This window comes from Hemicordylus capensis, chromosome 1 (assembly GCF_027244095.1).
Source record: "Hemicordylus capensis ecotype Gifberg chromosome 1, rHemCap1.1.pri, whole genome shotgun sequence".
Lineage (NCBI taxonomy): Eukaryota > Metazoa > Chordata > Lepidosauria > Squamata > Cordylidae > Hemicordylus > Hemicordylus capensis.
In genome coordinates this window covers 57,893,091-57,908,120 of record NC_069657.1, presented here as the reverse complement: position 1 = coordinate 57,908,120, position 15,030 = coordinate 57,893,091, and the positions used below count along the sequence as shown (strand labels likewise).

At 45.1% G+C, this 15,030-nt stretch overlaps 2 protein-coding genes and 1 long non-coding RNA gene across 11 annotated transcripts in view; 2 read left to right on the top strand and 1 right to left on the bottom strand.

The window, feature by feature from the left end:
• The window catches only part of LOC128339851 (uncharacterized), a 29,504-nt gene extending 27,091 nt beyond the window's left edge, over positions 1–2,413 (top strand). Inside the window, exon 3 of the long non-coding RNA XR_008313259.1 lies at positions 2,274–2,413. This is a non-coding gene — a long non-coding RNA (uncharacterized LOC128339851). The remainder of the gene's footprint in view (positions 1–2,273) is intronic.
• The window catches only part of HECTD1 (HECT domain E3 ubiquitin protein ligase 1), a 138,842-nt gene extending 131,296 nt beyond the window's left edge, over positions 1–7,546 (bottom strand). For 7 of the 9 annotated variants that reach the window (XM_053284319.1, XM_053284321.1, XM_053284326.1 and 4 more), the window contains exons 1-2: positions 7,409–7,546; positions 2,607–2,878 (exon numbers count right to left, since the gene is read on the bottom strand). In XM_053284319.1, the coding sequence (XP_053140294.1) occupies positions 2,607–2,746 (140 nt within the window). In that variant the 5' untranslated portion in view covers positions 2,747–2,878; positions 7,409–7,546. Of the gene's footprint in view, positions 1–2,606; positions 2,879–7,072; positions 7,360–7,408 lie in introns of those variants that run through there. The other 2 variants (XM_053284330.1, XM_053284320.1) reach the window with 2 other exon arrangements.
• LOC128351554 (uncharacterized) overlaps positions 6,614–15,030 on the top strand; it is a 67,805-nt gene continuing 59,388 nt past the window's right edge. Inside the window, exons 1-2 of the mRNA XM_053311252.1 lie at positions 6,614–6,661; positions 6,966–7,803. Of these exons, the coding sequence (XP_053167227.1) occupies positions 6,614–6,661; positions 6,966–7,803 (886 nt within the window). The remainder of the gene's footprint in view (positions 6,662–6,965; positions 7,804–15,030) is intronic.

The following is a 15,030-nucleotide window of genomic DNA, read 5'->3' as shown; positions in this document are numbered from 1 at the left end:
TTTTGAGAAGAAATCTTAACACAATATTGTTCTACTAAAAACATCTATTCCTAGCTCCAAGAGAAAAGTTTCTTATCTATGTCACAAACAGAAGTTGCCTATGACATCTTTAAAATTTTTTCTTAAAGTATCAATTGGTAAACGATCATACTTAATAACTGTTCCCGGACTTCCCAAGCAATGAAGAACATAACTGAGAGACTTTAAACATTCGCATCTCCCACTGTTGATGCCAGGAGAAAGCTGAGTTTTCAACTTTGCACACTAGCAGAAGCTCTGCACACTACACACTGGGTCAACATGAACAATCATTTATTTCCATGACGAGACCTGTACCTTCTCATACGTTACTGTGAAGTACACCACTTGCAATTCTGGGTTAGTCAAACACAGCTATACTTTCAACATGCAAGGTTCCGCTAAGTCAGTAGTGCCTATTAACAGCCCTTGATATGAAAGACAAATCTTAAACGTTTCAGAGCATAATGATTAGAGAGACTCTGAAAAGAAAAATGAAAATACTGTAAGCAACTTTTTTGCCACTTTTGGGGGGGAAACTGTATCAATCAATCATCTTTATTACAGTCATAGACCAGCATAAAATGCAGGGGGTGATTACACAGTACAAGGTATAACAGATAACGATATGTTAAAAGGCCTAAGATAACATTAAAAAGCATTTAAATGCATAAAAGGGCATAAAATGACATTAAAATGCATATGAGACAAAGGGATAAAAGGCATAAAAAGGGATAAAAGGCACAGAAAGGGTGTAATTGCATAAAAGCCTAAGTGATAAATATGATGAGACTATATAATTATATATAAAAAGCGCAAAGCTACAGTGCAAAGAAGTGGGAGGAGCATAACTCTTTCAGATGGCACGCTGCAGTGTTTCCTCTAATTGTTTTAAAATAAGTTAAACACTGGAGCTCCTGGCAGAAGCCTCTCCCCTGGCTTTCCCATTGGACAAGGAAGCCTTAGTCTGTATGGACCGATGGGGGGAGGCAGAAGGGAAGGGAAGCTGCTTGGGAGCCTCCTCTGACCTACTAAACGGGAGAATCGGCTCTCTGGCTTGCAGGGGCGGGGGAAGCCAATTTCTTCGCTCTGGCCACAGTAAGAGCTAACGCAGCAGCGGCAGGGGGCAAGAGTGCTGGCACTTCAAGCAACCACTGGAGCGCAGTGAGACTGTGCAGCTGATGGAATCCTCTGAGCGGGGGCTGGATTCTTGTGTGTGCATGCTCATGTGGTCACCTTAGAGGGAATAGTGGTGTGCTGTGTTGGATGAACACATTATAGCATGTAAGAGCCAGCAGGAGCTCAGACTAGGGCTGCTTGGACCCACCGCTTGCCAGTGTTGGAAGGATTTTGGACGCTGCCGGAAAGAATCTGGCAATGCTGTAGGTAATAGCGGGCTTAGAGTCAGAAAGCAGCATCGGGACATAGATATGGCTCGAATGTCCTGGGTACTTGCATAGCAATGGGTGGATAAAGGAAGAGCAAATGTCTCTGTAATGTAAACAGTGAAGTAGGACATGCTCAGTTGTTTCAATCTGCCTGGAGCTGCAGGGGCATTGTCGCTCTGTGAGTGCGATCTTTCTGAAACAGCCTTCAAGCACAGCTGAGGGGAAGGCATGGCAACATGCCAAGGTGAATGCGGGGAGGGCATGGCAACATGCCAAGGTGAATGCCTTCCTATGTTTTGGGATTTCCAATTGATGCCAGGGAGTGTAAATATGTAAGACTTGCACTGATTGTGCTCTATATCCATTATATGCTGTTTGATACAAGCTTTGGCCTGATCATAGCCCATATTAAGTAGAATCAAGCCAAGGGTGGGGGAAGGCCCAAGGACGCTATTTTTGTCTCAATTGACCATTTCCATTTAGACTGGTAATCGTCACATAAGGTTAAGGGAGCAAGACCAATGGGGCAAAAGGATAGTCTGAGCCAATAAGTTTAGAATGGCCACCTACACCCTAGCCTCCACTTTGATCAGGCCTGTCTCCAAGCGCAGAGTGGCATTAGAGACACAACTTGGAACTTGGAGGACTGCCTGTAGGAATTTCAATTGCACACATTCCAGTGGGGCGAAACTGTGCAAGGGACCCAGTTGTGCACTAAAGAAGCTGGGCTAGTGGTTTGGAAATGAACAGGTCAAGAGCTGAGGGAGGAAAAAAGTGTAGCCACTATCTCTCTTTTTCCTGTTGATCCATATGGAATGCAGACAGCAAAGCCGTAATAGAAATCCTTTTTTTCTTTTTTGCACCAAGGGAATCATGTGCACACAAAAGGCAGCAAGCTTACATGAAGGGAATTACTACAGCTGCCACCAGTAGAAAAACTACAGGACCCTGCTGCTTTAAGCAAGAGTGTAAACCCCCAGATACAAAAACAAAATGCATTTCATCTGCTCTCCATGACCCTCTTTTCCCATGATTCATCATTGGTAGCAATGGATTGCTAGCAATAAAGTTGGCCACAGAAAGTCTGGCTAGAGTATTTTCTGGGTTCCTAGCAACAACATTCCATCGCCATGGGAATCAAACTAGCCAGCTAAACCAATACAAGTCTGCACAAAATTATCAAAATGAAAATTCACTTACGTCTCAAAGCATCGATCCACATTGTCTGACATCAAAAGAAGCATACATAATTGCTCTAGTGCTATTAGCTGCATATCTCTTTCATCTCCTTGGCCCATCTGCAGCCATTCGAGCAACGTGTCTGGGTCCACATCTGCCATGATTTTAAAGAACTGCTCTCCTTAAAATTAAAAAGTAACCAAATTTTTTAAAAAAAGAAAAATCTGATCAGAATAACTTCAACACAATAGATCTTCCACTGTGCCAGAATCCCAGGTTTTTGCGATCTTCAGCTGAAAAAGAGACACACAATCCATTAAGAGGCATATATTTAATGTTGCAATTTAGGTTTCTTAATCTTACTCATCACAATGAATTTTAACCATCCAAGGACAAGCATACTCGCCTCTATCTATCTATCTGTCTGTCTATCTACCTACCTACCTACCCCCCCCCCACACACACGCATAGGTATGTATCAAAGCAATTTCCAAATTCTGCAACCTGTATACAGAATGCAAATGAGCATTTGTTAAAATTTTGCTTCTGTGGACCATAGGGATGTGTCAGAATGTAATTCGGATGCCAAATCATGTTCCAGCACATCCCTAGTGGACCATGGGGAAGAGCAATGACCTATGCAAAGCACTGAAACACCATTCTCCATCAGTAGATGTTTCCTAAGCCATGGCTGCTCAATTTCGGTCTTCCTGTAGATGTTGGCCTACAACTCCCATAATCCTTGACTACTGGCCACTGTGGCTGGGGATTATGGGATCTGGAGTCCAAAAACAGCTGGAGGGCCAAAGTTGAGCAGCCCTTTCCTAAGCCGAGCTTTAGAGACTTCATAAGACATTGCTGAAACACTTTCCAGCCAATCTTTGCAGCCATGACAGCTACAAATTTATTTTATAATATCCTATCTGCTGTTCTGTTGCAATGTCATCAAAACAGTATACATTCAGGTACAAGAAGTACTACTTAAATAATTGCATTTCTAGTGCTGAAAGGCCTATCAGGCCTTTCATATTGGCATATTGTAAATATGCCAGGTGCATGATAACTTGGAAATCAAGAAACTTGATGATGGTTTTAGGCTTTTGCCCCACCTTATATATTTGTCATATAAGGGACTTGCATGCAACTTCTACTATTGATCATGCCAAGCATCAACCCCTAGAAGCTGATGCTGTCAATCAAGAGTATTAGCAAAATGACATATTTGCTGCTACATTATAGTGGCACACTAGTCCTCATATTTAATCATGTACTGTACGTTTGATAGTACGAATTGTAATTATACTATGTGAAAGGGAAAGGTGGGCTGAGAAAAGACGAGATGGAACATTAGAATTTTAAGGACTAACTGAGGCTAATATCTTACTAATAATAATCTAGTTTTCTTGGAGTTCAAACGTGCCTTCTTCCAACATCTTACCAGAGCTTGTGGTCTTCCTTTTCATGTGCAATGTAACAAACCACTCAAGCAATAATCCATCACAAAGGATCAAGCAGACTTGATCCTTAAGCAATAATTAAAATCCAGAGACCAACACAATCCAATTTTGTTGCAGTTTTTATTCATTTTGATACAAATGCCACAATTCTATGCCAAACATCTGAAGCAAAGAGGATAAGTACATCTCAGTACAAGAGGGAAGGGCACCATGTACTAAAATCACTCACATTTGGACTATGCTAGACACACTTGCAACCAAGCCTATACATGTTTACTCAGAAATTAAATTCAACTAAGTTCAGCAGAGTTTACTTCCTAGTAAGTGTGCTTAGAACTGCAATCTCATCTCAGTGATCCCCCAATCTGCTGTTCAGATTTACAGCATCTAGTTCTGCAAAGGACACCTCTCTTGTGGCTTGCTAACATCAGGCATAATCAAGTAAACACCAGATGCTGCAAAAACTTTCTTAAAGTTCTCTAGATCTCTTTAGATATCAAGAGCCAAAATGGTATCCTTATTAGGTTCTTAATGGATCTTACACATGATGCTAAGCTACACCTAATTATCCAATTCGTCATTGAAAACCACACCAGACACACCATGGATGGCTCTGAGCAGGAAAGTTATTTACTGAAGTTAAATATGTCCTATATGTTCTATAAGAACATAAGAACAGCCCTGCTGGATCAGGTCCAAGGCCCATTTAGTCCAGCATCCTGTTTCACACAGTGGCTCACCAGATGCTACTGGAAGCCTACAGGCAGCAGTACTCCCCTGCAACTGGTACTCAGAGGCCTTGAGACTGGAGATGGACTATAGCCCTTTGACTAGTAGCCGATGACAGACCTCTCCTCCATGAAATTATCCAAACCCCTCTTAAAGCCATCCAGATCGTTGGCTGTCATCACATCTTGTGGCAGAGAATTCCACAAGTTGATTATGCGTTGTGTGAAAAAGTACTTCCATTTGTTTGTCCTAGATTTCCTGGCAATCAATTGCATGGTATGACCCCAGGATCTAGTGTTATGTGAGAGGAAGAAGAATTTCTCTCTATCCACTTTCTCCATACCATGCATGATTTTATAGACCGCTATCATTTCTCCCCACAGTCATTTTTTTCTAAACTAAACAGCCCCAGGTGTTGTAGCCTTGCCTTATAAGAAAGATGCTCTAGGCACCTGATCATCCTGGTTGCCCTCTTCTGCACCATTTATTTATTTATTTATTACATTTATATCCCACTCTTCCTCCAAGGAGCCCAGAGCGGTGTACTACATACTTAAGATTCTCCTCACAACAACCCTGTGAAGTAGGTTAGGCTGAGAGAGATGTGACTGGCCCAGAGTCACCCAGCTAGTATTATGGCTGAATGGGGATTTGGACTCAGGACTCCCCGGTCCTAGTCCAGCATTCTAACCACTACACCACGCTGGATCCTTTTTCAGTTCTACATTGTCCCTTTTTAGATGTAGTGACCAGAATTGTACATAGTACTCCAGGTGTGGCTGCACCATAGTTTTGTATTAGGACATTATAATATTATTATTAATAATAATAATATTTCAATTTCTATACCGCCCTTCCAAAAATGGCTCAGGGCGGTTTACACAGAGAAATAAACAAATAAGATGGAACCCTGTCCCCAAAGGACTCACATTCTGAAAAGAAACATAAGATAGACACCAGCAACAGTCACTGGAAGTACTGTGCTGGGGGTGGATATTAGCCGTTTTATTTTCAATCCCTTCCTAATGACTCTTAGCATGGAATTGGCCTTTTTCACAGCTGCCGCACACTGAATCGACAATTTCAATGAGCTGTCCACCACGGCCCCAAGATCCCTCTCCTGGTCAGTCACCAACCGCTCAGATCAGCATATACTTGAAGTTGGGGGTTTTCGTCCCAATGTGCATCACTTTACACTTGCCAACACTGAAGCGCATTTGCCATTTTGTCACCCACTCACCCAGTTTGGAGTGAAGTCTGCCAGAGTGTTTACTTAAAGTTACCATCATTAGGACACGGAAAGGGAACAACAAAAAGTTAAATCATACTGGCTTCTCAAAGTAAAATATAAAATATAACTCAGTTCTAAATAGAGTTGCTTGGAAATCTGTCTCTCTGATTAATACTGCTGCTACCAATAGAACTTACTTTCAAGTGAGTGTGCTTGAAATCACAGGATAAAGAGTGCCACTTCCTGTATCTCTGACCTATGAAACAAAACAAAAGCAGCTGGCCCTATATTGCCTACAACTATTACAAATGTAATATAAAGCACCATATTAAATACTTAACCAAAGCTGCCTGATTGGCCTATAAATACACCTCATAGTGAAAATCACGCCAAACTTTATACAATTCAAAAAGAAAGTCAAGAGACACGACTGAATCGCACTCTCTCTCCTACAGTGTAATAAACAGGGGGGAAGGGGCCACAGCTCACTGGCGGAGCACATGCTTTGCGTGCAGAAGGGCCTTAAATGAAAAGGAGTCCCAGAGGGCAGGGCTGGGAATTGCCCCAAGAAAATCGTCGAGAACCGTGAACGACATCAGCCTAGTGGCCCGATGAGGCACCTCCATACTTTAGTAAAAGCATTTAGGGACCCCGATATGGTGACGAAATAAATCCAACGCCGGGCAAGGTAAGCAGGCTTGTTTTACAGACGTTTGCGCGTTTCAGACACCAACATGAGCAATCTCTCCCCTAGTCTCAAACAAGGGTCGAGAACAGCGATAATAAGCCTCACACGCCCGACACCGAGAGGAAACCGATCTCCCTCTCCCCGGCAAGGCCCCAGAGTTTGAGGACCCCCCTGGATAAGCCCCACACCGGCACCCGGCCGGCCTCCTCCCCAACCAGGCCCAGAGGGCCTCAACATAGAACCAGGTCCAACAACAACAACAACACCCCCCTCAGTACCGGCAAAGCGTACCTCTGGGCCCAACAAGTGACGACCCACCCCCCACGCCCTCTATATACACACACACACACACTACCGTCCCCTCCGTAGGTCCAAGTTCTACCTTCCCATCTCGAGAGCCTCCTTTTCCAGGCCTACGGACCACCTCCGCGCCGGGGCTGTGTGTGGTCCCTATCGGCGGACTCGCCTCCACTCCCCCGCGGATCGCAGCCCTCTGCCCCGACGCCCGACCTGAAGCGTCGACGCAAAATCGCCTCAGAACCGAACTCGCCACATCGCCCACTCGACCAGGCCGCGGCACTCGCGTTGTCTGCCAGCCGCAGGCCTCGCAGGGTGACCCGGCCTGGCGGCTTAGGAAAGGCCGCTGCGAGACGCTGACTCCTCGGCCGCAGCGTCCTGTTTCTTCCTCACCAAGTGACCGACTCGCTCGCTCACTCACCTCGGCGCCCCAGACTTTCCTTCCGTCGCCACCGCCGCTGCTCCCGCCGCCTCCTTCCTGGCTTTCCAGAGCCCTCCCCCCCTCAGTCCATAGCCAGGCGGCGTCGCACCCCGTCCATCTTGATCCTCCCGGCAGAGGATTGAGGGGAGGGGGGGGGACGGAGCACCACAGACACGGGAGAAGGAGGAGGAGGAGCCCGCCAGCCTCAGAGTCACGCTTTGGCCGAATCCCGGAGCAGCGCGGGAAGATACGGAGGGCCACCATAGGGGGCGTTGTGGCGGCGGCTTCCTCTGGCTCCGGCGGCTTTTCGCTTCTGGCGTACCTCTTGCCTTTCTACTCCGCCTCAGTCGGTTCGATAAGCTTCAGGACGGAGTGGAGCAACAGCGCTTGTCCAGGTATAAAAGGGTCTCTTGGTTTCTTATAGCAGGACGAACTTTATTCTCGCCTCTCTTGCAAAATATTAGCGTCCTCAGCCGGCTGTCAGTTTTCAAAACTTGTGCATATACACGTCGGAATAGCAGCAAGTAAACGGGACCTTTAAAAACAACAACAACAACAATCACGTCTCTTTATGTAAATATATAGTTTAGAAATATCAGATAAGAAAAATATTTCTTCATGAATTTCATAATTCGTTTGTGGAAATACTTCGCCGTAGCACTCAAATTATGGAGGGGAAACTTGGGGGGCCCATAATTAAATCTGCAAGGCTTCAGGGAGAGGCAGCAGGTCAGTGATAGGCCCTGTTCAGACATAAGGCCAAACCAGAGGTAAATGTGCCGGAGGTTTGCGTTTGTGATTGCCCAAAAGTATGAAACCATGGTTTTGTCACCCAACCACAGCTCCATTTTCAGTCCCAAAACAGAATTTGAACCCTCAGCTTGTAGTGAGTTTCGCTGCTGAAACCTGAGGTTAGAAGACAGTGTTGTCTGAATTCTGCTTCTCCTATAACCTGGGTTTTATGTGCAAGTCCTCCTGCCACCCTAGAGAGGCTGGCTCAGAGCAGCTTATAAATGTGTCACTTCGAGGGCGGCCAAGTTTCTCGCTGGCCGCTTCTGGGGGCTGATTCCCTGCCCTCTGCTGTCTCCTGGCTCCTCTTGCTGCTGCTTGGCAACGCAACAGGGATGCTGTGTCCCTGCATTTAAAGGGATGGAATGGAATTGGGGAAATCATGCTTTAAATAAAAGAACAAGAATAAACACACATGCAAGAAGCCCTTTCATTGATCTAGCACTCTAATCTAGCACATAGCATCTAGCTCAGGCTTCCCCAAACTGCGGCCCTCGAGCTGATCTAACACTCGATCTAGCTCCATTCCTAGGGCTCTCAGATGTTATCTCAGATGTGGTTTATTTGGTCTTAATGCACACAAAGGTGCGGGGTGGGTGGGGAGAAGCAGACCGAAGGACATACCGTTTAATTGTAAACTGCCCAGAGACGCAAGTTTTGGGCGGTATAGAAATATTTTAAATAAATTAATTAATAAATTCCCAAGAATCCCATGGAGAGACACTCACAGAAGGGCCGGGACTATTCATCTGGTACTCCAGGAGCAGGACTCATTGACTTTCTAGGAGAGGATATGTATATTAAGGTAGGTAAAGAACAGGAGCGTAGCAAAGCTGGTGGTGGCCCGTGTGCGGCTGCCGCAGTCCCTGGCCCCACATCTGATGTCGGGCGCAACCCGGCTAGCCCCACCCTCGCGCGTGGTCTGACTCCCTCACAGCAGAGCCCGTGTTGCCCTCTTGTTCAACTGCCCCAGACCAGCTCCTGTGCACAAGTCACATTCCTTCTTCCACACTGACCAGCCCCAAGCACAGCACAGCACAGCGCCCCACACAGCAACACAAACCCACTTACATCCTCCACCCAGGCAGGCTGCACGGAGCTGCAGCCTGGCCCAGCCCCCTTCAAAGTTGATGGAGCTGCCTGGATTGGAGGCGAAAGCCAACCCACCCACCCCCGCCTCCTCCTGCTGGCCAGTGGCTCTGCTGCTGCTTGGGGTTGCATGCACATACACCTGTCTGCCATGTGCATGCACCCGCGCTTGCTACTTCTGGCCGATGGGGGAAACGGGGCGGCAGGGAGGGGCTTAAAAATAACAGAGTGCCGGCAGGGGAAATGCGGCGGGAGGAGTAAGTGCACCCTCCCCTTCCCTTAAATAACTACCCCCCTGGCGCTGAAACAGCCCCCGGAGCCGAAACGTTTCGAAGAGAGCCAGCGTGGTGTAGTGGCTAGAGTGCTGGACTAGGACCGGGGAGACCCGAGTTCAAATCCCCACTCAGCCATGATACTAGCGGGGGGGTGTGACTCTGGGCCAGTCACTTCTCTCTCAGCCTAACCTACTTCACTGGGTTGTTGTGAGGAGAAACCTAAGTATGTAGTACACCGCTGTGTGCTCTTTGGAGGAAGAGCGGGATATAAAATGTAAATAAATAAATAAATAAATAAATAAAGGCCTCCGAAATGTTTTGGGCACATCCCTAGTATGTAAGGCTTAGAAAGACTTCTTTCTAAGAGGGCTACTTCTAATCAGTGTAGACCAGAGATTTCCAGGCTGTTTTGTTCATGGATCACTTCAACATTACTTGGGGTCTCAGCGGACCACTTAGTAAACTTCTTGTTCTGCAGATAAGTGCATATGTAATAATGTAATAAATCCGGTATTTGAAGGTATTAATGTTTTATGTATTTTATTGTTGTTTCTTTTTCTTGTATTTATGCTGGCCTTGGGCCGAAATAAACAAATACATATATACATAATGTAATAAATCAAGTGCAGGGCAAATTACAGGTATTCTCAGCTGATCTGCAGCCTCTCTGCAGACCACCCTGGATGGTGCTCACAGACCACAGTTTGAGAACCTCTGGTTTAGACAATCTTGAGGTAAATAGACCAATGGTTAATGAAGGCAGTTTCATAAGACTTGCTCCATAACAGTCCCCAGCATTAGCCAAATCATGAACTGCAGTTGTTTTCTAAGAACAGTAGCTAAGAAAGTCATCACAAAAGATGAGGTGGGCAAGCCCTCTTTACCCCTCCCCCCATAATTTTAAAAACTGTTTCACTGCAACAATGTGTGTGGTGATGGCCCCAGCTTAGATGGATTTTAAAAAGGATGATGGTAGTGACTATCAGCTGTGCTAGGTAAATGGAAGCTCCACGTTCTGAGACTGTATACTAGGGATGTGCATGGGCGGTGGGGGGGATAACTTTGAGGGTGGGGGAGGGTGCTCTTACCCCTCCTTCTGCGTTTCCCCCGCTGGCGCTGTGTATTCAGATGGTCCAAACACGGCAGGAGGGTTAAGAGCACCCTCTTCCCGCCCTTAAAGTTATCCACCTCCCACCTTAGAACTGGCTCGAACACTGGTTCACGGAACTGTTTCGGCACTCCTAGAATGGAGCATTGAGCGGTTCCAAGCTCATTCCTACCATATACCCTCGTAGAAGATGAGAAGCATTCAATAGAGGAGAGCTGTTGACGTCCTTTAAGTTTCCCAGAGGCAGCTGATTTGCTACTGTAGGGAAAAGAATAGCATATAGACTCACAGCTCTTTTTAGATTTCATGGGTCAATAGAAACCCAGCTGATGTGAACTTGTTGTGGACAGCAGGCACACTATATTGGAAGGGTGAGTAAATACAGTCACCACCTGCTACTTATTTATTCCTTTTACATTCTTCCAAGAATGTAAGGGGAATATAGTCTCCACTCCCTAACCCCCATTTTATTCTCACACCAACTTTATGTGTTTATATGGGTTAGGCTGCAAGACAGTGACTTGCTTAAGGTCACCCAGCTGAGTGGGAATTTGAACCCAGGAAACCAAGTCCTAGTCCAGTTCCAATGGTCTATCCCGTACTACACCACATTGACTCTTATGTCACATCTCCAGTGTTTCAGACCACAAGTGAAGAATTGTTCAGCAGTACCTAAATTTCTAATTCACTGATTTTATATATCATTGTTAGAAACAGTTCTGGGGTGTGGTGCTCCTGCTTCTCAGGGATAATCTTTAGCCATTCTTAGACTTTTTGCTGTGTCAGAAACTCTAGCTTCAGAATGTGCAGAACTCAGGGGAGTATCTCCCCCTTTTCCTGGGTAGTTTTTGCACCAGTTCAGGATTTGCGTGACAAGCTCTCTCCTGGCACCAAGTACTTCATGCCTTGCTCTGCCTTGCTACTGTCAGAAGCCAGAGCTTCCAAAGAGAAGGGAGTGGCTGGCAACAGCATCCATATATACATAGTTGTGTGTCTTCACTTTTGGTGAAATCACATGTGTGCACACACTCATTTCTACAATGTGCATGAAACACATTACAGAACACCTTAACATTGAAGAGAACGTGGCAGCTCCTGTTTGCACACAGCTCTATATACACACTGAATGCACAACATGTGCACTGAAACATGTGCAGCTGAACTGGAGCGGATACATTGAAGACTCAAGTGTGAACTTGTTTAAAGGCAAGCATCCTGCCTTCCTTGGTTCAGCTTGCTACTTGTTTGTTTGTTCGTTCTTAGCTCTATTATTTTAAAAGTCAAAGCTGTAATTCTGTACACATTACATGAAAAACAGTTTCAGTTAAATTGATGGAGATTTCTGCACAATAAAGGTGTTTAGGACAGAGCTGAGAGAGTAAAATTCTATACTGGAATTTAGCTCTCTAGTTATAAAACTGGTAATTTCTGATCCTGATGCATCATAAAGTATGAACCCTTTACTCAAAAAAAATGTATATATGATTATTCTTTGCAACTTGCTATGAGTTAAAAGTGAAGAATAAACATCTCTACATACATACATCCTTGGTCATCATAGTAGCTGTCTTTGTGGAGTTGTGTGACATTTTAAGTAAAGGAATTAGTCACAAAGAAGTTAATGATATAATTACATAAGATTATAGTATGTTTAAATATCATTGGTGACTACACAGAATAGCAGCATGCTGTAGTCACCAGGAAAATGGGTGTGTAAAAAGATCATAAAGACAATGGAAGCTCCTTCAACCCACACAGGCATAGCTAGTCACATTTCACTGTACTAAGACCACTAGAGAGACAATGTATGGGGAAAGGCTTTTGATTGTCATACGTGATGTGTAAATATCATTTTAAGTATAAAATAATGGTAGTCTTTATGAGAAACAGCAAAAATAGGCAGTGATATTTTAATAATCACTGAATGGGAATTATAACATATTGATTTTAAGACATTATAGTCTAGATGAGGGGGACATAAGGCCCCACAATTATTGCAGCCTCTAATGTGGAGGTGTCCAGCAACTCCCCTTATGTGGTTAGGCTGGATCAGTTTCAGTTTATGACTCCTGATGATGTGGATAAGCTGCTTGAAACAGTGCGGCCTGCCACCTGTTGTCTTGACCCTTGTCCATCATGGCTTATACTGTCTGGCAGGGGAGTTGTTGTATAATATCTACCTTTGAGGACGATCGGAAAGCTACAACGGGTCTAGAATGCAGCGGCTCGTTTACTTATGGGTGCCAGAAAATATGACAGGGTAACACCTCTCCTGCAGTCACTGCACTGGTTGCCTATTCACTACCGAGTTCAATTTAAGGTCCTGGTTTTGACCTTCAAAGCCTTGCGGGGTTTGGCACCTGTCTACCGACAGACCCGCCTCTTCCATCCAGCTACATCCCATCCGGTCAGATCTGCTCAGATGGCCCTTTTGTCGGTCCTCAATTTCCAAGAGGTTTGGGGTGCTAGGACCCGTGAAAGGGCCTTCTCGGTTGCTGCCCCACTTCTCTGGAATTCCCTTCCCCTGCAAATTCGTTTAGCTCCTTCCTTGTTGATTTTTAAATCTTTATTGAAGACTTTTCTTTTTCGCCAGGCTTTTACCCTGTAGTTTACCTATTTGCTTTTTTCCCCTTTTTCTTTTTTGTTAGTTACTTTAGTTTTATTTAGAATGTAACTTTAATGCTGTCTTGTTTTGCATGTTTTTGTACACCGCCCAGAGTCTTTGGAGTGGGCGGTATATCAAATGTTTCTAATAAATAAAAAAAATAAAATAAATATCTAATAAATATCTAATAGATATTATAAATGCTTCTCTGAAGGAAGGCAGGATGCCTGTCTCCTCCTTGTCTTAAGGAGACAATCATTAGGCCTCTTCTGAAGAAGCCTGCATTGGATGCCTCAGAGTTAAGCAACTACAGGCCTGTCTCCAATCTTCCATGGTTGGGCAAAGTAATTGAGGGGGTGGTGGCTTCCCAGATTCAGGCAGTCTTGGAGGAAAATGATTATCTAGACCCATTTCAAACTGGTTTTTGGGCAGGCTATGGGATGGAGACTTCCTTGGTTGGCCTGATGCATTATCTCCAATTGGGAATTGAGTGTGACTCTCTTGGTTCTTTTGAATCTCCTGGCAGCTTTTGATACTATCAACCATAATATCTTTCTGGACTGCCGGAGAGAGTTGGGAGAGAGAGGCAATGCTTTGTAGTGGTTCAGCTCTATCTCTCGGCCAGATTGCAGATGGTGTCCCTCCGAGACTGTTGTTCTTCAAAACGTGAACTTTTATATGGCATACTCCATACTGTCTCCAGTGCTCTTTAACAGCTACATGAAACCTTTGTGAGAGATTATCAGGAGATTTTGTGCAAGGTGTTATCACTATGCTGATGACACCCAAATCTGTTTCTCCATGTCAACATCATTAGGAGAAGGCAAAACCTCCCTAAATGCCTGCCTGGAGGCAATGATGGGTTGGATGAGGAATAACAAACTGAGACTGAATCTAAATAAGACGGAAGTACTTACTGTGTGGAGTCAGAACTCAGGAGACAATTTTGATCTGTCAGTTCTGGGTGTGGTTACACTTCCCCAGAAGAAACAGGGGAAGGAATTGGGAGTGCTTCTGGATCCAAACCTCTCCCTGGTGTCCCAGGTTGAGGTGGTAGCCAGAGGTGCTTTCCGTCAGCTTCAGCTAATACTACAGTTGCCTTCCATTTCTCGAGATACACTACCTCAGAGAGGTAACCTCCACACCTGACTATTGCAATGCACTCTACGTGGGGTTGCCTTTGTACATAGTTTGTATAGGATGCGGCAGACAGGTTGGTCTCTGGGTCACCTCAGAGAGACCATATTACTCCTATATTAAAAGAACTACACTGGCTACCAATAGGTTTCTGGGCAAAATACAAGATGGTGGTTATAACTTATAAAGCTCTAAATGACTTAAGCCCAGGATATTTTAACATCTACATGAAACCTCTGGGTGAGGTCATCAGGAGGTTTGGTGCTGGGTGTTATGAGTATGCTGATGACACCCAAATCTACTTCTTTTCATCTTCAGGAAATGTCACTCATTCTCTAAATGCCTGCCTACAGGCAGTAATGGGCTGGATGAGGGATAACAAATTGAAGCTGAATCCAAGCAAGAAGGAGGTGCTCATTGTGGGGGCTCAGAATCTGAGAATTGAGTTAGATCTTCCTGTACTGGATGGGGTTACACTCCCCCAGAAGGAGCAGGTGTGCAGCTTGGGAGTACTCTTGGACCCAGGCCTCACCCTAATATCTCAGGTGGAGACTATGGCCAAGAGTGCTTTCTATCAGCTTCGGCTGATTTGACAGCTGCGCCCATTCCTTGAAGAGGA